Source organism: Corvus kubaryi, unplaced genomic scaffold (genome assembly GCF_017639235.1).
Source record: "Corvus kubaryi isolate FWS band 111438036 unplaced genomic scaffold, C.kubaryi_AGA036_p1.0 76, whole genome shotgun sequence".
Lineage (NCBI taxonomy): Eukaryota > Metazoa > Chordata > Aves > Passeriformes > Corvidae > Corvus > Corvus kubaryi.
Genome location: NW_024582063.1, coordinates 12841111 through 12866688, shown reverse-complemented (window position 1 = coordinate 12866688; position 25578 = coordinate 12841111). Strand labels below are relative to the sequence as shown.

Genomic DNA, 25578 nt, shown 5'->3' with positions numbered 1-25578 from the left:
TACTTTCTTCTGCACAGACCCTAAGGAGCAGTTTATATCGTACTTTTTCCTTTTCATCACGAATACAGATACAAGACAATTACGTATCTGATTTTTCAGGACATTTATCCTGTACACAAATAAAGTTTTAAAAGCCAAAGAAAATGAGTGGTTTTAGCATTTCCCTGAAACTAATATCTTCTAAATTAACATGAAAGCATAGGTATTCTACTCCTGTACTTAACAGTTCTTGTAGAGTAAATCAAAGGCCTTGGAATAACAAGCTTTTTCTGCCACAAAACACTTCCCTTGAAAAGCGTCCATAGTATGAACAGGCTTTGCTGTTTTATATTCAAGGACCAGGCCTTCTCCCATTTCAGTTTTAATTACTTTGGTATTGACCACTTCACCAGCATTGCTGAAATGAGTACTGAGTCTTATAACAGCTTCAGAGGGAAGGTTAGGAACTATGGCCTTCAGGTCTACTGTCGACTCCTGGCCGAAGTTGAGCACCATCATGAAGACTCTGTCTAACCCATCTATCTCCCTCACATAGGCAAACACATCACTGTCATTCCAGACGTGGCACATCCACCCTCGGTTCATGGGGAGCTCATTGTTCCGCAGCGAGGTCAGCGCTCTGTACAGACTCAGGGTTGAGTTGGACAAGGTGCTCTGGACCTGCAATAGTCAGCACCAACAGGGTCAGTCCTTGGCACTGCAGGGGGGAATACGACTCACATCCACTCAGTCTGCTGAGAACGTGCCTATCAGAATTCCATGCTGACAATTATCCCTCTTCAAATCTGTCTGCAAATTTCACTGAAAAACTGCTTTTTCTCATGCACTCCCTTGGCCTGTGTGGAGTGGCAGAGACAGAGGTTATTAGGCATAACAGTTCCCCAGCACTAATGTGATTGCTTCCTCCCACAGCTTCCTTTTCGTACTGTTGATTCAGGAGAAAGCCACAGCCACTGAAAGCTTGACACTGAATCTTTTTCATTGAGTCCAGTCTACTGCAGTCACTGCAGTTTATTTCATGTTTTATATTTCTGCTATCTTAGATTTTTTTTTCTGCCTTTAATTTTGGTCAGCACTGTAGCTCTGCAAAATCTGTTTGATTCACTGCTCTGCTTATGTTAGAGTTGGTCTAGGTTAAGTTCTCGTTACAAAGCCAGTGCGTTCTTTAGCAATAGAAATGGGGGGGAAAAGAGACCAGTTTTCAATTTAATATCAAAAGGATTAAAAGGATGTTAAAGAGCCAAATTGCCACATCAACATCCTAATTGTAGTTGCTCTGCTTAAATTAATATAGATAAAGTAGGCTCCTTGTTGTGCAAGGATTTCCTTTTCTAATAAAACTTGTGAGGATTCAGTGCTTTTTTTTTTCCCTTAAGTTTGTTCTTATTGCCAGTGCCTACTACTAAAAGGAAACCAGAGCAAAACAGATAAATTAAAATATCTGTAGACCATTAGTTTGTCACATCTGTAGATACCTACTTCCACATTTACACTTTGGTAGTCAGAGTTAACAGGTAACCAGCTGCTGTTGCCTTCAGTAAAACCAGCATTAACTTCTCCATCCCACTGCATGGGGGATTTCTCTGGGAGGGTCACCTAGAAAATAAAGTGGTGATTAGCATATTAAAAATTATTCTTTGAATAGCACGTTCTCACATCTCCCAAATTAACACCATTTCAGTATTGCTTCCTGTGGTTTACGTTAAAATTTCATGAGGATGTAATTGTGGTCCAAATCTAAGGAGAAAATGAGAACCAAGACAGTTCCTGAAATGGAGAGGAGTGGATCATCTCAGATACAGCATCACTGGGTAAAACATGGAATTCCCAAATGACTCTTGCTGGAGTTGTCATCCTTTGCAACAGATGGTTGGATAAAAGTTTACTGATGACAGCCAGGATATTCTGATAAATATCTAGACATGCAGTGAGTGAATATGTGAGGTAATGAGTCCTTAGAAGAGGTGTTGTTAAAATAACAGTGAACAACAAGTAAGTGCTGTTTGGGGTCTGTTCTTTTGTAACTATTGCACTTTTCACCCCAGAACTTTTCAAGCTTGCATTTGCAAGGGGTACAATTTTGACAGGACTGTTTGTGTTAGAAAGGTAAAATTATTATTTCCAAGTGCAAAACTATTGAAAACTGGCTTTTAGCTGATTAAAAAGTGTCGATGTAAAAAAAAGTCTGAAGTTCTCATTTTGAAGAAATCAGAAAAAATTCTGAAAAAGCTTCCTCATTGTTATTGAAGAGCTGCCAAAAGATCTGACACTTAAATTTAATGATATAAGAGGGCATAAAATATTTTGCACATGCTTTGAATGTTTGTTTTCCATGAAAACTGTTTTTCATATAAAGGACACTTTTCAATACAATCTGTCAGAACAGCAGCCTAACAAAAGAAATTGTCACTTTGCTTTGTGACATTATAAATAATGGGTTTCTCCTTTTTAGCATATTCTGAAAAGCAGGGGGAAAAAAATCTTAAGTTTTCAACACTGGTAACACTGCCTCTCATCTTTACCTCTTTCAGCATCTCCTGCAGTGTTTTAAATGCTGGGGCTATAGACTATATCATCCTGAGCAAATACTCTCCCATCTTCCTAAGACACCCATTAATCAGGGAACCTTCCTCTCCAGACTGAGTGAAGGGTGGGTTTGCATTGTTCCAAAGCCGTGAGCCACAGGGTAGCCACTAAAAGAGAGTGAACCCTGAGGAGCTCAGGGTGAGCCACTTTTCTTAAGAGAATCACTCTGTCAGCAGTAATCGGCAGCAGCAAGAAAATGCAGGGGATACTTTGACCTAGGGGTTTCTCAGAGGAAATGAGATTTCCTTTTAAGTCAGAGAATCATTTCCTCACATCTGAATCAGACAACCCTGGAGATGATCCTGTGCTTCAAGTACCTCTTTCCCTTTGATACAAAGCTAGCCCATGCCATTTCCTAACTCTGTCAGAGGCTGCCTCATTCCTTAACAGGCTTTCCACAGGGAAACCGGCATCTGCCATAGAACCATGTTCTCATGGTGCTCAAATACGGTCAGGAGAGGCAGAGATGAGCTGTTCCCTTTTGGGACAGAGTATGCATGACAACCAAAAGCCACTTCTGCCTGCCGCCAGGCAGCCTCCCCTTTGTGCAGATCCCTTCTTCTGAGCTTGGGCACACTCATGACAGCCGTGGCTTGGACAGAATCAGAACCATGACTTCCTTTAAATCACAGCCAGGAAATAATGGACTCTGACGTAATGATGAGGACACTTCCATGGGAGGAAGGAGATGACTCAGTTCCTCTTCCCTCATATGACTGCAGCACACCTCTCCTAACCACTTGCTGTCCTTTCTGCTGAAGCAACGCTGCTGCAAACCATGCAAGACTGATCTGGAGAAGGACAGAAATCAGGATCCATAACTGAAGTCTACCAGTTCAGACACACATCAAGGCCTTGGTTCTGGTCTCTGGCCTGGCCATTTCTACATGCTGTACAGTGGTTTGCCATGAGGAACATGGAAAACCATTTAAGCAGTGAGGAAGACTGGGTTTGGTTAACAAAAGTTCTTGTATTTTTGAATGTTCTGTTACTTGGAACTAAACAACAACAGGACCAGAGTTTACACGTTCTTCACTTACATTTTCTGACACAATGTTCTCCATGCCTATTTCTTCACCATAGTAAGTTACAGGAGTACCAGGGAGGGTTAACAGCAGCATGTTCATGACATTGACGTACTCCTTCCCAATCCGAGTTGAAATCCGCACAGCGTTAGGGCTTCCAACCTGACGAAAACATTCTGTTAAACACATGTTATAAGATTTCATGTCTATGTGAAATTAACTAATTTAACAAAGGTAGTAAATATTTTGGGGGTTTTCTTTCCCTTCCAGGGCTGTGAGGTCCATTATGTTTATCTTGGTGCCACTACAAACTTCTGTCACAAAAAATTTAATACACAGAAGTCCTGCCAGCAGCACATGAGGCAGAAGTGAGGAAGAGATGACAAATAACAACTCTCCCTGCTTACAGGTCCCTGCTATTTTTTCTGCTGTGTGAGGACCGCTCTGCTTGCTTTGAAAAAATCCCTTGGACATTCCAAACATGCTTCCTAGGAAAGAGGAGCAATGTTTTATGTTAACTGCCCTCCACTGCCTTCTCTGCCCTGGCCCTGGGTCGGTTCAACAATCTATTGCAGTGAGTCAGTTTATGGTCAAAGATAATTATCCCAATTCCATTCTCACTGGTGTTTCAGCCATTGGAGACACTGAGGGAGAGGCATGATCATAAATTCCCTTCTGTCATCCTTGCATGGGGAGTGGTACTATTATTGATGGGCAGGAGAGCCGGACAGTGCCAAGGACTCCAACTACAGCAGCTGGAAGTTTTCACAAGGACAGGGACTGTAGCTCAGCCACGAGCTCAGGATGCTGCTGATCCCACTGAAATCAGTGTGTGTATGGTTTCTGTCACCTACAGGAACAAGCCCTTCCTATGAGAGTTGGTCTAGAACTCTTACTGCCCAGTTTGGCCATTTTCCTGCAGGCATGTTTTTCATCCACAAGTCGACAGCTTCAAAAATGCTGTTGCCCGATAGATTTTTCATGTTAATTAGGTTGAAATTGAGGGGAAAATCTGCTTCTTGGATAAAAGTCGTTCCATAATACATCATTGTTGCTTCAATGTCTTCCTTTTCATCATCACCAGTACCCATAAATCTACAAAGTAGTACACAAATAGCTTTTTTGGCTCATTTTTCATTACACAGAACAGAATAAAGCTAGAAATGGTTGGACACAGAGCATTAAGAATTACGTTAACTTCCCCCTCCCCATCAAAAAAGATTAATATAGAGAAACAATATTTTGGAAAGCACACAAGGAATCAAGGAGAAATACTTCTTGGAAATTTCTGGAGAAAAATCTACAAGAGTCAACACAAGGCTAAAGTATCTGACTGAGGTCATATCTTTCTGAATCCACAGCCACACAGTCCATTCCAGCAATTTCCATGCTTTCCTTCACAGAAGAGGACCTGGGGGTCCCCCAAGTTGACCACGAGCCATCCATGTGCCCTTGCAGGTGGCTCATGGCATCCTGGGCTGCATTAGGAGGAGTGCTGCCAGAAGTGAGGGAGGTAATCCTTCCCCTTTTCCCTGCCACTAGGGCCATTAGGGACTGAAACATCTCTCCCAGGAGGAAAGGCTGAGAGGTGGGGATGCTCAGCCTGGGGAAGGGGAGCCTCAGGGGGATCTCATCCATGTATGTAAATACATGAAGGGAGGGTGCAAAGGTGGCAGAGCCAGGCTCTTTCCAGTGGTGCCCAGTGCCAGGGCCAGACGCAATGGGTACAAACTGAAACACAGGAAATGTGTTTCCCTATGAACATCAGAAAACTTTTCCACTGTGAGGGCGACTGAGCCCTGGCACTGGTTTCCCAGAGAGGTTGTAGAGTCCCCATTATTGGAAATGTTCCAAAGCCATCTGGACAAATTCCTGGGCAATTGGCTCCAGGTGGCCCTAATGAGCAGGGGGTTTGGACCAGAGAACTTCAGGAGGTCCCTTCCAAATTCCACCATTCTGTGATTCTAACACTCTCTGTGTGTCTCACTTGAACTACACTATTAAAACTATACAATAAATCAGGTACGGAGCTGATGAATTGCAGCATCTCTGTGTTAGAAAGGTTCCCTTTTCTGCTCAGCTTTGTAGAGTCCATAGATGGAGCAGACCTAACAGGGCCATCTCCTTTCCTTTCTGCACACACTGGGGAAGAGACAATACAGCCTATGCACTGCTATCTGCATTGGAGGATTTGCATTTCTATGGCATATTATGCTATTAAAAAACCATTTTATTGCTAGCAAGAGGGTGAGGAATATTAGAGAAAAACTGGCCAGCTGTGCTGGTTACCTGTATCTGCCAGGCTCTCTGCTGAACTGATTCATGGTGTGACGGAAGCCACGGATGATGTCATGCAAACCAACTTGCGTGGTCGTGTAGTCATGGTAGAGCTGGGAATAGGCTGTGATACTCTCCTTAAAGCAGGGTATAGTATTTCACATTAGTTGACAAATATTTTAGGTTTCAGAATTCTCCAAATTCTTCCCATCCTTTCCTGAGAGTGCACCAGCCCATAAATTTTTATGGACATGAGTTCAGCATGCTAACACTAACAGGACAGAGCTGAACTGCACTCAAGGAACTCTAGAGTAGCAGAGGACTGGTAATTTTGGATCCAATCCTTCAGCAGGGAAAGCCCACCCACAGCACTAGCCAACAGAGCCCATCTGGAGCAGTGAGCACAGCAGGTGCTGTGGCCTCACAGAAGGCTGGAAAGATGGACAATACCTTGGTAAGGTAGCCCAACACCACCACTATGTTGGAGCTGACCAGCTGTCTGTGATCCCCAGCTCCACAGGAGAACAATGTCTTAGTGCTGGCACTATCTGGGAATATCACCAAGTTTGTTATCAGAGCAAAAGCAAATAGCATAAACAACAGTGAATGTGCCTGGTCACCTCTCACTGTGACAAGCTACCTATACCAGTGGTTTTTAGTTTTGTTCCAGTTCTTACTGGGGCTTCTTTCTGGTGAGTGCTCTCTCTGCAGAGTGCTCACGACCCACCTGCCTTCCAAGGGATGTGGCTGACCTGATTTTCCTACAGCCACAATTAAGCCCCAAAAGAGTCAAACCAGACACTCTTTTCTCTGTAGGAAATGCAGGAAAGAAAGCAAAGACAGAACATATACATTACTCCATTCTGAGACTTGTTCACTGGAGGCTCATCTCGGAGATGTGTTGCTTCTAAGAGAAATTTAACAGCGCCCAAACTAAATCCATCAACTCCTTTGCCGAGCCAAAATTCTATGATATCCTAGACAAAGGTAAAAATTGAAAAGTCCGAGTGAGCCCACCCCATTTAAAATAGTATACCCTTAAAAAGAAAACTAAACTTGTAAGGAGGTGTTAATACATAACAATTTTTTAATTTGTACTTCAAATTTTTCTAGAAGCTAAAGTGAATCACATTGATCTAAGGTCAAATTAATAGTTAAATAAAGTATGTCTTATTATTTCACTCAGTACAAAAAAGAAACAGACTGGTCTGTAACTTCTCCCATAATTCAGAAGACCAAAGCCAGGGCATGACTCGCTAAAATCAGTTTCTAATCTCATTCATCAACACAATTGGGCTCGTGCTAAGTGCTGCTGTTGATAAACACTCGTCATGGCTGCACACAATTAGAACACATTGATTCAAATATACAGGAATATGTTGTTCTGCACAAACCTTGTGCCACCAATTTTCTTTTACACAATAGAGCTCTTGAAACATTTGTTCTCTCCTATTTGACTGGTGTAATTTTTTTAGCTTTATTTTCTGACTTAATTGTTGATTTGCAGGAACACGAAAAATTATTATCCAACAATTACAAATGCTACTTATTTGAAATTTCATTATCAAATTCCAACATTCGTCACTATCAGTAAAATTATCTCCTACCTCAGTAACTATCATATTACTACAGTTTTAATTGTTTTAACAAAAACCTCCAAAGTTCAGTCCCTCTTGAGTGGTTTCAGCAAATGTCCTTTTAGATGTGATATTCGTCTTCATCTGAGGAAAAATCCATTTTTTATATATTTTTAAAGATGTCTATTGAATTGCCTTTTTTTAAATGTATGAAGAACACTTGTCTGAACAGGCTGGAGTAGAATTAGTCCACACTCAAGCTGTACAGAGTTTTGTTTGGCAAATAAAGACTCAGCCTCACTGAGCTGCACTTTCTGGTAGCACCACTGTGAAAGCATCAGCTCTCAATACAGTGCCTGTCCAATACTGAACCTACCCAAAAATGTTCATGCTTATACCTGTGCTCAGCACAAAGGCAACCCCCCGTATCAGCACTGCAAACATCAAGCACTGACGTGGTTCTCACTGGCACCAACCTACGTGTATGCACACGTGAAAGCCACAACATGCTGGTGGCTGAGTTTGGCTGTTCTTGGGTGCCCAAAGACTCGAGCTTCTCTGCAAAAGTCCATTTGCTTCCTGCTCAGTCCTCCCAACCTTCTGGAACAGGATTTTGAATTAAAATACTAGACAAAGATTATTCTTTAACGTGATGTTCATACACATTTACCAAAGGTTGGTGTTACCAACCCAAACTTCCAGCTTTTATGTATTCTCCCTTTTTTTTTTTTTTTGCATAGGAAATGCAGCATCTCTTTGCTATTGGAGTTTCAATAATCCAAGTACCATTTTGAAAAATTAATTAGGACTAATAAAAAGCATGTGCAATGCTATGAGAAAAAAAAAGTGCAAATGGCAAGATGTGGGATTAAGGGAAGTATCAAGACACAGAGAGGTTTCTCACAGAGTTCTTCAAGGACCAGTCTTAAAAGCAGTCTCATTTCATATTTGAGTTAAAAAGTATGGCCAGAAGTGTTTTCTTTCCTCGAGCTCATGTAGTACCCACTTGGTGAGGGGAGAGGCCCCACAGAGACCATCCCAGGAGGACTGGGCAGCTGTGAAGACCAGCGCCAAAGAAATGCACCACAATTCAACAGTACAAAGTAGCAAATGCTTAAGGAGTCACTTAAACACTTGAAGTAGCTGTGCTACCTGCTGAGGGATAACTTAAAGGAAGGGGGGAAAAGAAGCAGCAGTTGTCAGGCTCCCCATGTTCAGGCTCACATCTCTATATCTTAATGAATTCCACATTTTCTGCTGGGACACCACCACCACCACTCTCACTGTGAAAACACTCATCTTCCCCCTGGAAAGTCATCAGACATGCAGACAGATCGAAACTCACTATCTCCCCCTTATCCACAATCCCAGGCATTCCTTGTAATTCAAATCTGCATTGCCTCTGCTTTCCTGGAAACGCAAACATCTCTCTGCTAAAACAAGGTGCCATCCCCCCATTTGCTGGGCTAATTAACAGCGCTCTGTATCAACAGAGATAAAAACTTCTCTGCACTTGGGTAAGTCAGTCTGCACAGGCTTCAGTGCAAGAGCTGCTTTGCTGTTGGCTCAGCAGCAGTGGGTTTCATACTTCATACTCACCTGGATTTCTTGTTGGACAGCAAGGTTGCGAAAATTTAGGTCAGGCTGTTCCTTCCCAAACTGATGGAAATAACATTGCTTTCTCACGTCGTCAAACTGCCAGCTGGAATTCCCAAAGACACTCACCTGCTCATCCAAGGGAGGGAGATAATCAGAACTACTAATTTAACAAACATTTCCTCCTGTGCAGACATTAAAATGTGGGGCACTACAAGCATAAAATAAAGCACAAAGTGCCTAATCAATGGACTACATTTTGAGCAGATTTTGGTACTTATGATTTTAATTTCTTTTTCCCGCTAGTTGCTCTCCCTTTAGTTGTGCTTTGCCACATGTATTTCTTGTTCAGCATTGTGGGGAATTATCTGGAATAGAGGGGAAAACATGGGTAGGAGCATTTATTTTGGAATTGCTTCTCCTAAAGCTTATTAAAAATAGCTTTAGTTAACTTAGAGCTTTCTGCAATCCAATATTATCCCTTTGAAGTGCAAACAACAGTCAACATCTTAAAAATGTTAAACTTTATCACCATCTCTGTAATAAAAATTTCCAAAAGCTAAGATAGCTCTTAAGACTCTAAAGAGAAATTACACTAACTCATACAAAGTACTAATTCCACCTTGAGTTTTTAGAATATGCAAGTTCCTAATCATGCTCCCACCAGTTCAAATCTAAAATAAACCTATTTGAAATAGGCAACACATCTTCTGGCCTGATCACTTTACAGGAAAAAGGAAAAAAGCCAAGATCACATTGCTTTGTTTCCTTCCCCACCGTGATTTCAGAGGAGCTGACACACAGTTTGTAGAGCAAAATACCCATACACAGACGGGGGCATGTGTGAACAACTTGTGCACAGCCTTTTTTTGTGTGTGTTTGTTTCATGAATGAAGAAGGTGAAGGTGAAGAAACAAAATTAATTTTTAAAATTCCACTTGAAGTAGGAACTTTTCCCCTGACCCCCCAACCTCGTTTAAATCTTAATCTGCACTAGCTCACGTAGTAACATCAGTTTGTACCTCTCACCAGGCATTTAAAACCCCATGTACACTGGGACAATCATGTTACAGCTGCTTTTGCTCTGTGGCATCCAGCTCGGGATGTGCATGTGTCCCTTCCCATGTTTACCCAGTTGTTGGGAGGAATGACTGAGCCAGCAGCCTGCGTGCAGTCCTGCCAGATGTAGTAGTCTGTGTACTTCCCAGTCCGATTGCGGCTCAGCTGAAACCACCGGTGTTTGTCACTTGTGTGGTTTGGTATTAAATCCATTATCACCTTTAGCCCTTAAAAATAAAATCAAAAACATAAAAAATCCAACCAACCAACAAAACCCCACATTAATAAAACCCCAAACTACAACATTACATTTAGCCTTTTAAAACAACGTTAATAATTTTTCTGAATGCAGTATCAGAGGTATTTGGCCATCTTCCATGCCAGAGGTCTGGTGAAGGAGAGAGGCAAAAACCAAACAAACAAACAAAAAAAAACCCCCAAAAAGTACCAGACTACCAAAACAGTTAGACTAACTGGAGTTTGCAAGTAGCCGGAACACAGCTTGGGAGGGAAAGAAGGGTGAAGAAAAAAATCAGAACAGATTTCTGCTGTTATGAGCCACTTCCACTAACTCTGACTTCAACATCTGTCTCACACCTCACAGGTGGGAAAGGTACTTCACCGGTCTAGCATCAGTGAACACACATTCTTCATCACCCTTCCTGAAGACCAGACATTTTACTGAAACCTCAAACATTTCAGACTGGCAAATCATTTTCCACTCAGCTCAACAGCTGTAAGGAGAAACACCTGAGCAAACATTTGGTCTGAGGCATGAACGCACCAAAGCAAGGGTGCAAGGGCAGGAAGGAAGCGTGTGTTCCCTCGTGTTCAGTCAGACAGAACTGCACCTCTGCTTGATCCCAGCCTTTCAATGCCCGTAAGACGTGCCTGAGGGAGCATGGAGAGGTGCCAGCCCACCACCCACAAACATCCTCCTTGCAGAGGACATGCAGCTGCCCTGTGCTGCTGCTGTAGCTCCCTGTGCCCTCTGTCCTGCTCCCAGCACTGCCCCAGAGCTGAAGGGCAGGAAACAGCAACCACGGAGCTCACGGAGCTGTGGAGCTGCCTTGTACCCTTCGCTGCCACCTCCATCTGCTCCTGCTCAATGCCACCACGGGGGGATTGCCAGGTGCACAAACTCAAGTCTCACATTACAACCTTGCACTAGAAGGTCCCTCTTTTGAATAGAGTTACTTTGCTTGGAGATGCAGCTTACCTCTGTCATGTATGGCTGCAATCAGATTCTCAAAATCTCTCATTGATCCAAAAATGGGATCAATGTCATAGAAGTCTTCAGCTCCATATCCAAGATCTTTTAAAGGGGACTTAAAGAAAGAGGTGATCCAGACGGTTTTTATATTCAAATATGTAATATGGTCCAGTTTTTCTTGGATACCTATTTAAAAACAAAAGGACATCATCTGTTCAGAAAAGACAAAAGATTTTTGTTTAATTGAGTTGGCCATGGGCTCTCAAAGATGGCACACAGGTTCCTTTATCCTCCTGACATGTTACCACTGGTGTGCAACCACAGAAACAGTTTCTGCCCTTCACTTGCCAGTACTGTACAGTGTGGCTATCACTTCTTGTTTAGAAATGCATCGTCCATTTTGGTGTTGTGCCTTCCCTTTCTGCAGGGCAGTCTCAGCTCAGCTACTGATAAGAGGCATTGCCTCCTTGCTACTGGGTGCCCCATCTCCACGCATTCTTATGAGCTGATAACACCTAGACCATGAAGAAAACAAGAAGTAACACATCTTTCTCCCCTCTTTGTCAGTTTTAGTTTTCCTGAGGAAAAGCAGCCAATCAAACATGACCAAGTGCTCCTGACTGACCTCAGTTTCGTGGAGGTATCTGACTCCAATGGCAGCTGTGCTGCTGCTTGCTCTCAGCACCATTTCTAACCTCTCTTCTAACTCCAGGCTTAGACTTAACTTGAGCAAGCAACTCCTGGATTTATTCACGACAATGTGAGTTGCCATTAACGTTGTCAGACAACTTTACTTACTTCTCTCCATTAGGGTGGCTTTGTCTATTGGACTGTACTCTCTTATTGGCTTTGCTTTTTATATACACTCATACACAGACAACTGTTACACAGCTCTGCACACAGCAAGAATGAAAACTGACCCACCTTTCAGATCCCCATTCCCATCCATGTTGCTGTCCTTGAAGGAACGAGGATAGATCTGATAAATAGGACTAGCCTGCCACCAGTCAAGGCACCTTGGAGAGAGAGCGATGATCGCAATGGTAGCACACACAAGCGCAATGGAACCAGCAATTATGAGCCAGAAGAGGATCTCCCTGGTGACTCTGTAGCAGGCTTGGCTGGAGAACTGCAGCAAGACTTCCTTTGGCATCCCAGCATAAGGCTTCAATAGTGTCTCCTCCACAGCCACAGTGTCCACATCAATACTGCACGGTTTTGGCATTTCTTCTTCACTACTGGTGTCAGTCTCCTTGTCCTCAAAAGCCTCATTTTGAACAAATCCATTGTTCTCCACACCTCCCTTCTCACTCAGCTCCATAGGTAAACTCCTAGCTTCCACCTCAACTGTTTTACTTGACAGGTCTTGTCCTGGAGACTCTGGCCACAGCACCTCTGTTCAGTGAAATGAGAAGCAGTGCAATTAGCTACCTGGGTTGATAATCAATCCTGACCAACTGCTCAAAGTTCAAAAAATGGACAAAAAGGGCAAAGTGCTCCCGATTTTCTGCACATTCGGCATCTTCAGCAAGATAACAAAATGCTGCAAGAAAGGACAGTCCTCCCAGGAAGTAAAGCCTATTGCTGGTACCAGCTGAGCAGTTATGTTTACTCTTGCTCTCTCCAGTACACCACCCTTCTCATCCTTTTGACAGCAGGGGGAAATTCAGGTTTTACCACTATCAGATCTAGTAAATATGCAGCTTTCCAGACTGGTCATAGTCTCCCCTGCCTGAAGGAGTCTGAATATGGGTAATTAATTTAAATACGGACAGCAGGAGAATGAAGTGTTGGCAACCACTGGCCCAAACACAACAACACAAAGTAAGAAGAAAAGATTCAAAGGCTGGTGGTGCGTCCTTTTCGCAGTGTAAGTAACCCGCCCCAGCCCACCCCCACCTCCTAAGCACTAACAACTGCTACGGTACATACCGATCCCGCGACTCACACCGGGGTACATGCGGAGGATTGCTACGCCCAGAGCCAGCCCCGGGGCAGGACAGGATAGGTCTGCACAGGCACAAGCAAGACTCAAGAGAAAAACCCACTGCCCACTACTAAAATCCATCCCCCCATTTAAAAGAAAAAAAAAAAAAAGAAAAAAGAAAAAAAAATGTTTAAAGGAACCTTTCCCTTCTCCCTCTTCCCCCCTTTGTACTACTCTAAGCAGGAAGAACATTGCCCAAAGTCTACACAAACATGCACATCTGTGTGCCTCAAGCCCCAAGTGCCTGAAGGCAGCGAGCCCGAATCCATCAAGACATCTCCTCCCAGCATACGAAAGAATAAAGAAAGCAATACAGATTTGCCCTATCACTTGTAAAAGTTAACTCCTACCTGTGACCACAGGGTCAGGGTCCTAGGGAAACTCATGGACAGCTGCAGTGGAGACAAGGTTGGCTTGTGACTCTAAAGAAGTGTTTGTTATGTTTGCCTCAAGCTATGCAAGAAGTTGATAAACTACGGATTGTAAAAAGTCCAGCATGCAATATTCAAATTACTCAAAAATGTGTTATTTCTTCAGTAGCTGAGCTAAGAGCAGGTAATTGATGATGACAGATTTAATCTTTTTCTTCCTCTTCCTAACAGCAGTGCCTGGCAGCGACCTCAGCTCATGCAGTGTCAGGCAGCTGCGGGAGCATCTGAGATAACAGCAGTGGTGTCAGTACCTGTAATTCAGTATTACCAGGAAACCCAGAAGGGGAAATTATTTGATAATTTCACTCCCATTTAATGACTCTACAATCTTAACATCATCATATCAGTAAGCTGTAAAAGTTTCTAGGCATGTACTGCACACTCAGGGTGTACACTTGTATTCAGCACAATGCCAGTGACTCCTCACCCCATTTCAGTTGTTTCATTTCAATGATTTAACTTTCAATTAAAGGAGAAAAGGTGTAAATAGAGGATTTTTTTTAGACTGCATCAAATACACTGCAAGACCTGGTACTCCCCAGCTTGCTTTTTCCCCCCCAAACTCAGAGGTTTAAAAGTGCCCATAGCTTCCTGCACATACAAAAGCTCCCTCAATCACCCAAGCCCAACAAAGCAAGTCAGAGGCAAGAGCAAGCGATGGCCAAAACACAGCAATCTGCCACAGATACATGGGTCACACAAGCCAAGGAGACTCAGGACAGTCAGGTGCAGAGTATTACACCCACCAATACTGCTGGAATCGAAGATGGGAAACTAGTTACAAGCGAGTATTTCAGCTCCCTCCCATCTCTTTTCTTTAAGCCAGTAAACTTTCTGATGATTATTGCCTGCATGGACAAACTTGCTTGATCTAAGGACATAGGCAGCTTACCCTTGGCACACATACTTGTACAACTGATAAAGGCCAGTTTAGTATCTCACTAGTCAGAAGCTGCCGCTGCTCTCTACGCGTGGTTGGGAAACCATTCCTTTCCCCTTATTGGAGCATCTTGCAGGAGCAGCCTGCTCTGTGAATCCCGCTGTGCGAAAGCTGTGCCTTCAAAAGAGCCCCTCGTGTCCTAATGTAATCCCCAAGTAACATTAAAGGCTTATTTATACCTTAAGTAGGGCAGATCGTGTCTTAATTGCCAAGCGTCTGGCTGAAAAGGATTATAGTGCTCTGGTAGATAAATGCAGCACGCAGGAGGCGCAGGCCGTGGATAGATGAATCCAGATGAATCCATGTGTGCCATCTCCGCTGGCTGCAGGGCATGCAAAGCTCAGCGACACACTCACTGGGAGGTTAAAACAGAACATAAGCCATGCTGGAAACTACCAAGTGGCGGTGCTGGTGAACACACAGTTTGTAGGGTCGGACTGAGCGGGCTCCCAGCCACACTGCAGTCGTGTTTCACATCAGCTCCGCGTTGCTTCATGAGAAGAGCTGAAGCGCAAGCAGGTACCAGCGGAACACAGGTACACTTAGGGTAGACACCTAAATCCTAAAAATTCCTCTAGAAAGCCTGGAGGTAATACACAAGCCAAGGAGCTTAAAATAGGTCTGGATGATCAACTACCACAGAGCCAGGAGAACAAGCCCAAGAATCTGGTATTGTCTCCTGTATGATTTTCCGCACAGACTAAAAATAAAACCACACAGGTATTTTGTTGTTATTACAGACCTATTTTCTTTCCTCTTCTCATCCTGAGGAGTTGCTTGCCTTAATATTATTTGATAAAGGAATAACGTAAACTTCATCTTAGAGAGGCAGATCACCAACAATTCCCACTGAGCTTTAACTTTTTCCTTTTAAAATATACTTTATGTATGCAGGCATTATGCATCTGGCTTGCTCTCAAGCAATTCTGAAATGGTTCCCTCCTGAGCTATTTTACAGTTTAGCAGGAGTAACTAGCCAGTGCAACTGTGTTAGCAGAATCCACTGAAAGGCATTAAGTAGTAAAGAAAACACTTCATATTCTGTGCCAGTTACTCTGTTTACCTCAGGGTTAGGTAGGGAAACAAAACCAATCTGTATGTGGGCAGTAATAGCTGCTATCTCCACACAGATTGCCATGGTTATTTCTGTAAGATGGAGGGGTTAATTTTCACAAGTATTTCTTATATATAATTATTTAGATGCACTGACTGACTAAGTCATCTACTGTTTGATGCTCTACAAATGCCAAGTAGCTTGCCAGTTCCTCAATACCACACATATTACACTGAAAACCATGCAGAGGGGTGATTATACACCCTAATGTGCTAAGTGTAGGAAGACGTTTATTGTTAAAAAGTTCTTTTGCTTTATGCTTTTTCACTAAAAGGTTTGCTGCCACTGGGACTGGTCTGACATAATGCACTTTAAATATAACCTCATTATTTACAGAATCAGGGCCAGATTTACAGGTATGTAACGAAGGCAGACACAACGGTTGTCAGCTTTACCTCAGCGGCTCCCACAAGACTGATGGATAATCTGACCTTTAAAACTACCTTTCACTCAGCACTAAGAAAATCCTCCCTTGACCTGGAGGGCAGCTGTCAAGAGAGAGAAGGTCTAAGGGAACAAGTTTCTGACACAGTATCTTTTACCATGAGCGTGTCTGAAGTTTCTGCCATCAGCCTGAAGTCCTGGGGGTGGCAAAATGTAATTGCAGAGGACACTGTGACAGGGTTTGGTGGGGGTGGTGTTATTTTTTAATGCTCTTAGTCCACTAATGGACTATGTGATTAAAGGTTAATGTCATTATAAATGCTGTAATTAGCTACTGCTTGGCTCACGTGACATTTCAGGGGTAGGTTTCAGGGGAAGGAGGCACCCAGCCCCTGCCCCCCGTTGCTGATCAGCAAGGCTGGCTTCTCCCTCTATTTTTAATAAAACAATTATCCACCAATTCCTGCTGCTATCATAGCTGCAAGAACAAGAGCATGCAGTGCTGACTCCTTCCGGATGCTTCCCCCCCAGAGGGTCAAACACTACACACAATCCACAGAAAAACAAACTCCAGGTTTCTTGCCTCTCCAGGAGGAAGCTCACTCACATTTAACTGTGCTCTTTTCAATTTACACTCTTCCCTTTATGGCATTCATCAATCCCATTTCTCTCCTAGAGGATGACAACTTCCAAGGGATTTTCTTTTCCAGCATGCTGCTCAAAACCTTTCCCAGCAAGAGACTCAGACTCTGATCTTACTCTTGTACAAGCTGGAGAGGTTCAGCATAGTATCAAATCTTAGCAGACTGTTGAAGTTTGGATGGCTATAAACTCCAGAGTGACCTTGTGTTACTGAAACATCCCTGAAGTGGGAGATCTGAAATAGAGACAGTGCAGCCAGGCAGCCCAACAGGAAGCCAAGGAGAAGCTCAAAAAAAGAAAATGGCATGGCACTACATCACCATCACATCCATCCTTTGGGCTACCCAAAAAGACAGCACCCCACAAGCTACACCTGCCTTTGCCAAGGCTTCTCTCTGACAACAATTTACATTCACTGAATAGGAATCTAAGGAGCAAGCTTTGTTCTGTTGAGCACAAAGCATTTCCTCTTGTGGAAGGATGAAGGATTTATAGGAAAGGGCTATCAGGCAACAGCTGTCACTGCATGAGCACACCTATTGCCATACTATACAAGTTGTACAGCGTTTCACAGTGCCTCAGCTTCCCCACCTGCAGGAATTACACACACAGTATCACAGATATATATGGTACTCCATATGCATTTACTCCTTTTCCCTGCGTCTCTCAGTGCATCAAAATAAGCCTTCCTGCAAATAATCTGCTTTTTCACATGTATCAAATTAGTGGCAGGTGTGCTCCTGTGAAATAATTTCCTGCTGGAAATCTCCAGTCTGTACAGAAAGCTTCACTCTCTAGTACTGAATTGCACCCTAAGGCTTTACAATGGCTGCTTCTGACCAGCAGTTCATGGATTCCACATCAGACTGTACAGTCCAGCAGTAATGTGTGTAAAAATCAGTGGGAGCACTGGAAGCAAAACCAAAGAACTGAAAGCAGACATTTTGTAAAAAAAAGCCCCAAATCAACAAAAATCCTATTCTTCAATTCAGGACCTAGCATGCTGTACAGCAACAGCTGGCACATACAAGGGGAAGGGGCTCTCTGACCAGCACAAAGTAGACCTCTGCATCAAGAAAACATTCCACAACTACAAGAAGTATTTTCCAGATACACAAACACCATTCAATGTGGACACACGTAGCAGAACTTCACCTTAATTTCATGTTCACCTGAAGGTACAACAACTGAAACTGAAGACAATCCTTACACCCTGTAAGTTAGAAGAACTGCTAAAACTCTAAATACTACTCTCAACACTGCCTAAAACAAGTTTTGTTTTGGAGCTGTCTGGCATTCAAGGATCCAGCCATGTGGATGAAAGCACCGCTTGGAGAAAGGTGAAGAAAGCATCACCTGCAGCCAATACTAGCCTTTCCATTTTGAACTTTGTGAATCCACAGAAGTGTGTGGGCTCTTCAGTGCCAGATCTCACACTGTGTATCTGCATAAAATAGTTCTGGCACCTCGCTTGTTTATACTAGTGAACCAGAGAAAAACAACCCCACATTCTGCAAGGACTCACATAGTGCATTGAAAGGCCCCTCTCCATTCCCTCCACTCAAGTAGAGAAGCGCTTAAGTATCCCACATACCCATTCCCTGCTCCAAGGATAATTAAAGCACATTTCTGCTCTTCATGCCATACATATATATATGAGGCAGTCTCTCAGAGCTCTCATGCTGCTAGCTCTGCTATGCTCTCTGGGAGCCTGTTGAACCACGTACAGGGGGGGCAGTGCAAACTGGTTTTATTCTGAGTGGGTGTCTGTCCTGTTCGCATTTCAAAGACAGATGTTTCAACTATTTGAATACTAAAGGCTGAGCTGGAAGATGGGTGTACAACATCTTCAAGTCAGTGATAACACAAATACCCATTTGGTAAATTTTTTTCTCTAATGCAGTTCAAAGCATAGGGGCTACTAAGATCATATGACAAGTCACATCTTAAAGATGTAAGTTTGTTGGCTTCTGTTGGTTTTTTAAATTCAGTTCACAGAAACAGCACTTGAAATATGGTAACAGCATGTAAAGAAGTTGCTGCAATTACTCATATGCTTGGACCTCTGGGGTTTTTTAATAAATTGAGTGTGAAGTTAAATGCAACAACTATAATCTCTGAAGCAGCAGCATGGAACTTCCTACATGTTTTTTAAGTAAGGAAAAGTAGGAATGAAGAAATGAATGTAAAATATATTTCACCATTTTAAAATTTCACAGCCAGCATAACGTAAAAAGTACTAAGAGCAGAGACTGAGAAGTCCTTGTAAAGCACCATACTTCCAAACACCTTGACACTGCTTGTGTTAGCAGAGTTATTTACAAAAACTATCTCCTTCCAAAGTAAATGCAGATTTATTGGACCTGGAAAAAGTATTTTGGTTTCATTTCATACATTCTCTGCTCCCAAAGGTGAAATATTTATTTAAAACACACTAGGAAAACACATCTGCTTTACATACCCAGGCCAAAATCCTTATTGTATCATTAAACTCAGATGCATTTATGAAGATAACTATTGGATAAAAGATTTTAAAAAAACCCCTCACATTATCCAGTTTCCCCTAATAACAACAAATTAAATACTGTAAATTTAAGATTAAGCAGACATCCATCATTTTGCATCTGAGTAACCTGATAAAGAAAACAAAAACAATATTCACAGAATTCATTTAATGGGAATGGTGTCAAGAAGCTTCCTTACAAAAATAATGGGAAATATCTCTTCATTAATGCAATTTAAATCCGCATTTTACTTCAAAGTTAAAGCGCAGTTACTTCAAATTTTCCAAGTAACTTCTAAATGTAGGATATTTACTAATCTACATGCTCACCCCCCAAAGAAGTAGCTAAAATACATCAGTAGAGAATGGTGCATTTTCACCAGAGCTTCTCTTTTCACACATTTTCAAAAAAGACAATTCTGGGGTTTTTTGAGAAAATGTAACAGTCTTGAAAGGAATATAACACACACAAACATTTCTGGGTTCTCTTTTTAAGTCCTGGACACTAACTTCCAAGAGTAGTGTTTTATCTCACAAGACAGAATTTTCCTTCTATGAATTTCTGTCCAGTTTCTCTCACTTAAGCTTTGCAGCTCTTTTAAAATGATAAAGGCAGAACACATTTGGTCATTTTCTGACAGAACCTTGCATATAAGTTCTCTGAACAGTATTTGTTCGAAAATATCCCATCTCTACCCAATGTATTCCAAAAGCCACCTGAAAAAGGCCAGAAAAATCAGTATTTCTATATTTAAAGATCAGATGAACTTCCAACATCGCCATCAGGGATCTCATAAATTTGATTCCAGCTTTTTAAAGGTCAAGGGCAGGGTCCTTACAACACTAAACACTATTGCACCATAGACTCAACTTCCCTACAACTCACCTTAGATTCCAAAAGTCTGAGAAAGCAGACCAGGGTCAAAGTTATTTCTAAAGTAGACTTGACATAACAGGAAAAATTATTTCCAACAAGACTGTTTGAATTAGTTGCCACAAGTCTTTAGAATGTGTATTCATTCCTACTATAGTGTTTTTCATCCTTTACTGGGAAGGACAACTGCTTTCAGAGAAGGATTACCCAACTGATGGAGAACATCCATTTTTTTCTCCTATCAGCCCACCCCACGACCTAAATCCTTATCAGTCTCTGTTAGGTTTAAAAGCAGGTGCTGATGCAATCATTAATTGATGTTAATTCAGTCACTAATCACAGTATCAGCACAGCAAGGACTTTTTCTCTGAAAAATCCCAGTCAAGCTGCACATAGACAAATAAGGACAGCCAAGGATAGAAGCAGGAGAAGGATCTCAATAATCTCAGTCAGTCTTTATCCAGACATCACAGAAAATGAGAGGTCTAAGATTTCTGAAGGAAATGTAAAGTCTTTGGGCAAATGTGACCTTTCAGATGCACAAAGAGCTAAGCACAGCAGCACTGGTGAAGTGACAGTGTGAATGATAGAAACGAGAGATAAGCACAAACAGGGAGCTGAACACAAACAGGAGGCACAGTCATGCTAAAATGCAAAAGTTGCTCATGTTTTGATCAACAGGGAAGCAGCCAGTACAAGCACGAGACAGTACAAACCAAGCAGAGCTAAGTCAGGTCTGTACAGCAACAGCCTGAATGAACACAAGCAGGACTAGCTCAGATTGGCACACAGAGAAAACAGGTTACAAAGACATTTACGGAGCCTCAGCTGCATAAATTGCATACTTACCTGGATTAGACTGCATAAATTCATGGACTTTGGGTACTTTCTTGTAGTTTTGTCAAATTGCCTTCATTCTGGGAGCATCTCATGCAGTTGCTTACCTGCACCAGCGCAGCTACTTCCAACTTCAGTTTAGAGCTAAAAAAGAACTATAAAGAGCCAAAAGCAACAAGCCTTCAGACAATCCTTAAATCCAAAATTTGCTTTTTAGCCAACAAACAGCAAGTTAGCTGATATTAAAAACTGCTTAGCATTCTGGCCTTTTTTTTTTGCCCCAGTATAGACCTGTACCTAATGATAGGCAGCATTGCTTTTTGCTTCATCTTCCAGAGGTAAAAGTTGCCTACTACAGCTTGGTTCAATGCTGTAACTAATCTCGAGTTCCTATTGCTTCTGATTTCCACTCAAAGTGCCAAAGAAAAAGGACTGGTTTTCTGGGGCTAATTTTGCTTTTTAAGATTTAAGCCAGTGATTGTGGCTGACAGTGTACAAAAGCTCAGAGATGAAGTGGCTGACTGAACTCCACTTTATACATGATACCAAGAAACTACCTAGCCACTAATAGCTAGCCTCAGATGTGCTAAAAGAATCAACAACTTAACAGTTTGTTTGGCTTTGTGGTTTTGGGGTTTTTTTGTTGTTGCTTTTGTGTTTTGGTTTGGGTTTTTTTTAAACCACTCAAATAGCAACATCAGCATCAGATTCACATTTAAGGCCATGAAAAATATGGATATTTTGGCCAAGTCTTGCAAAGGTTTGCATGCAATAACCATATGAAGATCCAGCCTATTAAGAGGAGATGATCCTAGCACTTAACCCCTAATATGAGACTTCTGAGGTCAGAATGACATGACTTATATTTGCATCTACTTCATTACTCCCTATTCCATTTAACATGTTAATGAGGAGCAGTTAAAACAGATCTTTATTTTGCTCAGACACCAGACTTGAGAACTTACATGGACTACTTTGCCTCTGTTACAGAAGAAGTCATAAGAATGAAATCAAGCTGAATTTGACACAACAGAAAGACCCAAGGTGGAAGAGATACGTCCCATTCTCAATGTTCTACGTAAGTATCTTTACGTTAGTTACCAGGTGGCAACATAATTAAGACAATGTAATTTTAAAACGTTGGCAAGTTATGGCAAATACAGGAACAAATTTTGTCATTCATTCAGATTTCTCACACTAAGAATACAAAGTCAACAAGCAAAGTTTTTCCCAGGCTGCTGAAATCTACACAGTATTTTGACTAAACTAAAACCATGACTAGAATTCATAACCAAGTGGATGCATGAATGGCAAGTAGTGCTAATTTAGAGGAAAAAAGCTGTCTTGAATTACATTTTGATGTAGCTGTGATCCTTCTCTTTGAAAAACCTCTGTGTGTACTTCACTTCAACACAAAGAAGCATAAACCCTTTTACTTGAGGGAGACTAGCCACTTAATGTAAAAAATCTACACAAGAAAGTGTTCATAGGACTGGAGCCTATGGAGTACCAGCAGTCTCAACAGTGGAACAAGGCATTAAAATTGTAGCTCATGAGGAAGGCATGCAGGGGTTATGCTGTACAAGCAAATCCAACAAAAAAGTTCAAAGAAGTTACAGATTTTTAAACTCAAAAATCTTCAGGTTGTTTGTGAAGATGTCCATTCTACAGTAACACTAACTATTCAGGCAGGTTATTATCCTGCAATATCAACATCACGGAGGATTCTGGTCTCCTTTCCCACTCAGCTAAACAAGTACAATAGTAAGTTGGAGAAAAAGATCTGTAAAAGTTAAAAAATTTGTAAAAGTTCTAACATGAAAGCATTAACATCAGAGAAATTTCTATTCAAAACTCTGTGCAACAGTGAAATTTCATAAGGCTCAGATCTTTAAGAAACTCCAAGAAATTAGTAGATCAAAAAGTCAAGTTTAATCTGAATTTTTAGTCTATAAATGAATGCCCTCCCATAGCTGGACTAGGACTCCAGCTGCACTTGGGATGGATTTGCCCTAGGAGCACTAAATGTTGTTTGCCCTTTCCTGTCTCCCACAGAGAAGCCCACTTGGAGACTTGTGCCTTTCTGAGATGAAGGGGCACATCTGCTACAGAACAAACAGAAATCCATCAACTAAGAGACCTCATAGATCCTGCTGGGTTATCTTTTTATATGGAACACTTGCATCTTAGTAAGTTCTTCTCAAGAAAATAGAGAGCATGTCACACTGTTTTAGCAATCCTTTATTGAAGATAACAAGTTGGTTATGTTCACTGTATTGTATGAAACATCACAATATCATACTGGGAAGGTACTATCAGTACAGGGTTGGACCAGAGCGGACAGTCTGAACAATAAACCATTTTGCATTCTTCATTCCCTGTCTTTTAACAACCCCAAAAAAACCAGTAAAGGGACAAATACCTGTTAACATCATCATTTAAAACACTTTAACTTACAAGGCTAAAATCTAATGAATAAATAAAATATACTGTGGCAATAATCCTCTCTAGACCAAAAAAAAAAAAAAAATCAGATACACAGTGAATCAAAATGACTGGAAAAGCTGGCCTTCGGCATCAGTATGAAAGAGCGTGTGGTTTGTACAGACTCACCATGGGGATAAAGTTACAGAAAAATACCATGAATTTAATTTCACACAAAACCAGTTGATGACTGTCATTAGCTTAAAAATACACACAAGGGCAATTACATCCTCGCTGAAACACAGTTTAAACAAATAGGAAAATGTTTACAAGGCATCCACAGCATGTAAATCATGTACAGATGGATACATTCATTGTTTCCCCTCCCCAATAGCTTTTATTTTAGATAAATACTTTACTCTTCCCCATTTTCAGCATTTACTGGACTCATTACATGCACAACTCAAAGAAGTCAGAAAAAAAGTCAAGGTTATTGCAAAAATAGAATTAAACTAAGAATCTTCAAGTACCTTACATGACAGCCACTCTGTACCATGCCCATTGCTTATAAAATGAAAGGTCATTGAACCCATGAAAATATCTCTAATATTTTCTTAATTTAAAATAGATAATTCTAAGTGTATTTATAGTAATCTCAAAGTGATAATTTGAACTTTGAAAATAATGCAAACAATTAAAAATCATACCCATATTACACAAGACTTCTGTCTGTATCTTAGGCTGAAAAAAATCAAAAACCTATAGAAAACCACATATAGAACAAAAAAATAATCACAATTTACATTATAATAAAGGCAAATTTTCAGCATTTTTTAAAAAACCTGCAGCTGTGAGAGATGTCAAAGCAAGTCACTACTAACTATAAATTCACCAGTTTGGTTTTTTAAAAAGATCTTCTCTAGCAAGAGTTGAAGGGTGTGTTGTACACATGCGTAAAATTCTTACTGGTTTTAGATGCCTAGAATCTTCATATATTATTGCCAAATACACTTATCTTCAAGCAAGCAGTAGGCAACGTATCACAATTTGGACACCGCAGGGAAACCTAACGGTCTGGTAATACAGGTAAAACTGGAAAATTAAAAAAGAAAATAAAATACACATCTGATAGCGTACTGCCCAATTGAAATTACTTCCAAGCCACAGAGCTGCAAAGCCTTCCAACTCAGTAAAGTGAAATAAGAAACGTCTCAAACAATTACTTGTACTCTCTCTCATGCTTGTGTGTTGCATGTTTCATTTAGCCACAGTGTATCTTCAGAGTACACCTACAATCTCGTGCACCTCAGGTACATACACCGATCTGCTGAGAGAATATTCCTTCCTTCCTTCCTTCTTTTTTAGGGCCAAGTTCATGACAGATGTAATCAGTATGCCTGAGGCTGGTAAAAATACTGTAGTACAGGCAATGCTAAGAGTGGCAATATCAGAAAACACAAAAATGAACAAATGATGCAAAATTCTAATATCTTTCTGCCCATTTCACAAAATGTTGGAAATCCACCAGAAATTTTCCCTTGTATTGAAGAAATCAGATTTAAAAGTTTTTTTCCCCCTTTCAGAATGAAAAGCATTTTAGTAGATTTGTAAGGCTACCACGGATCTTCTAGCTCTCCAGCACCCTACAGGAAAAGAAGAGGAGAAATATTACTACTCACCAATACAAATGAAAACATTTTGTTGTACTTTGGAATTCAGAGGCATAATTAAGAAGAATGCTAGCATAAGACAGAAAACATTTTCCTTGTTTTCCATACCTGCCCACTTCCACACACAAATAGTTGCTGTTTGTCAATGTCACGATGGAATTTACTTTTATAAAACATGAATCCAGTAAAGCTATTATAGCAGAATGACTTAAAACCAAGATTTACCTAAAATTGTACTAAATCACAACTACCAATACATGCTACATCTGTGGACTACAAAACAAAAATAAAAGCTCTACAAAATACTACGGAACTCAGCTTTTCAGGTATTCGGGGTCCACAAGAAATTCCTGCAGGCTCATTTTCATTAAGGCAGTGAAATTTGTACCCGTTTTGAACAATTCTATTTTCGTGCAAGTGTTATATGGTATGAATTGAC

At 41.3% G+C, this 25578-nt stretch overlaps 2 protein-coding genes and 1 long non-coding RNA gene across 9 annotated transcripts in view; 1 reads left to right on the top strand and 2 right to left on the bottom strand.

Moving 5' to 3' along the window:
• Window positions 1-7: 7 nt before the first annotated feature.
• Window positions 8-15415, bottom strand: SLC3A1 (solute carrier family 3 member 1). Of its 7 annotated transcripts, none has more exons than XM_042051678.1 (13): window positions 14498-15415; window positions 13671-13712; window positions 13266-13343; window positions 12258-12728; window positions 11340-11519; window positions 10193-10347; window positions 9065-9190; window positions 6746-6865; window positions 5901-6025; window positions 4508-4706; window positions 3627-3773; window positions 1480-1596; window positions 8-660 (listed from the first exon to the last, which is right to left on the bottom strand). In XM_042051678.1, the coding sequence occupies exons 3-13, from the start codon at window positions 13291-13293 to the stop codon at window positions 220-222; spliced, it is 2109 nt and encodes a 702-aa protein (XP_041907612.1). In that variant the 5' UTR covers window positions 13294-13343; window positions 13671-13712; window positions 14498-15415; the 3' UTR covers window positions 8-219. The 7 variants fall into 7 exon arrangements, with proteins under 7 accessions (XP_041907612.1, XP_041907613.1, XP_041907610.1 ...); XM_042051679.1 differs by having other exon boundaries at window positions 14644-15415; XM_042051676.1 differs by having other exon boundaries at window positions 13266-13712.
• Window positions 15416-17183: 1768 nt separating this feature from the next.
• On the top strand, window positions 17184-23626 carry LOC121675872. The gene is made up of 2 exons (XR_006020256.1): window positions 17184-22123; window positions 23101-23626. It is a non-coding gene; the product is annotated as an uncharacterized LOC121675872 (long non-coding RNA).
• The window catches only part of PPM1B (protein phosphatase, Mg2+/Mn2+ dependent 1B), a 46095-nt gene continuing 43785 nt past the window's right edge, over window positions 23269-25578 (bottom strand). Inside the window, exon 7 of the mRNA XM_042051696.1 lies at window positions 23269-25112. Within this exon, the coding sequence (XP_041907630.1) occupies window positions 25083-25112 (30 nt within the window). The 3' untranslated portion in view covers window positions 23269-25082. The remainder of the gene's footprint in view (window positions 25113-25578) is intronic.

Bases quoted from the DNA above. Each gene is read 5' to 3' on its own strand.
- SLC3A1 (XM_042051676.1), bottom strand. From the start codon at position 13,512: ATGTTCTTCCTGCTTAGAGTAGTACAAAGGGGGGAAGAGGGAGAAGGG. The intron at 9,191-10,192 runs GTAAACATGGGA...TTGGATGAGCAG, and splicing joins TCATTCCTCCCAACAACTGG to GTGAGTGTCTTTGGGAATTC. The intron at 4,707-5,900 runs GTAACCAGCACA...ACTACTTTGTAG, and splicing joins AGAGAGCCTGGCAGATACAG to ATTTATGGGTACTGGTGATG.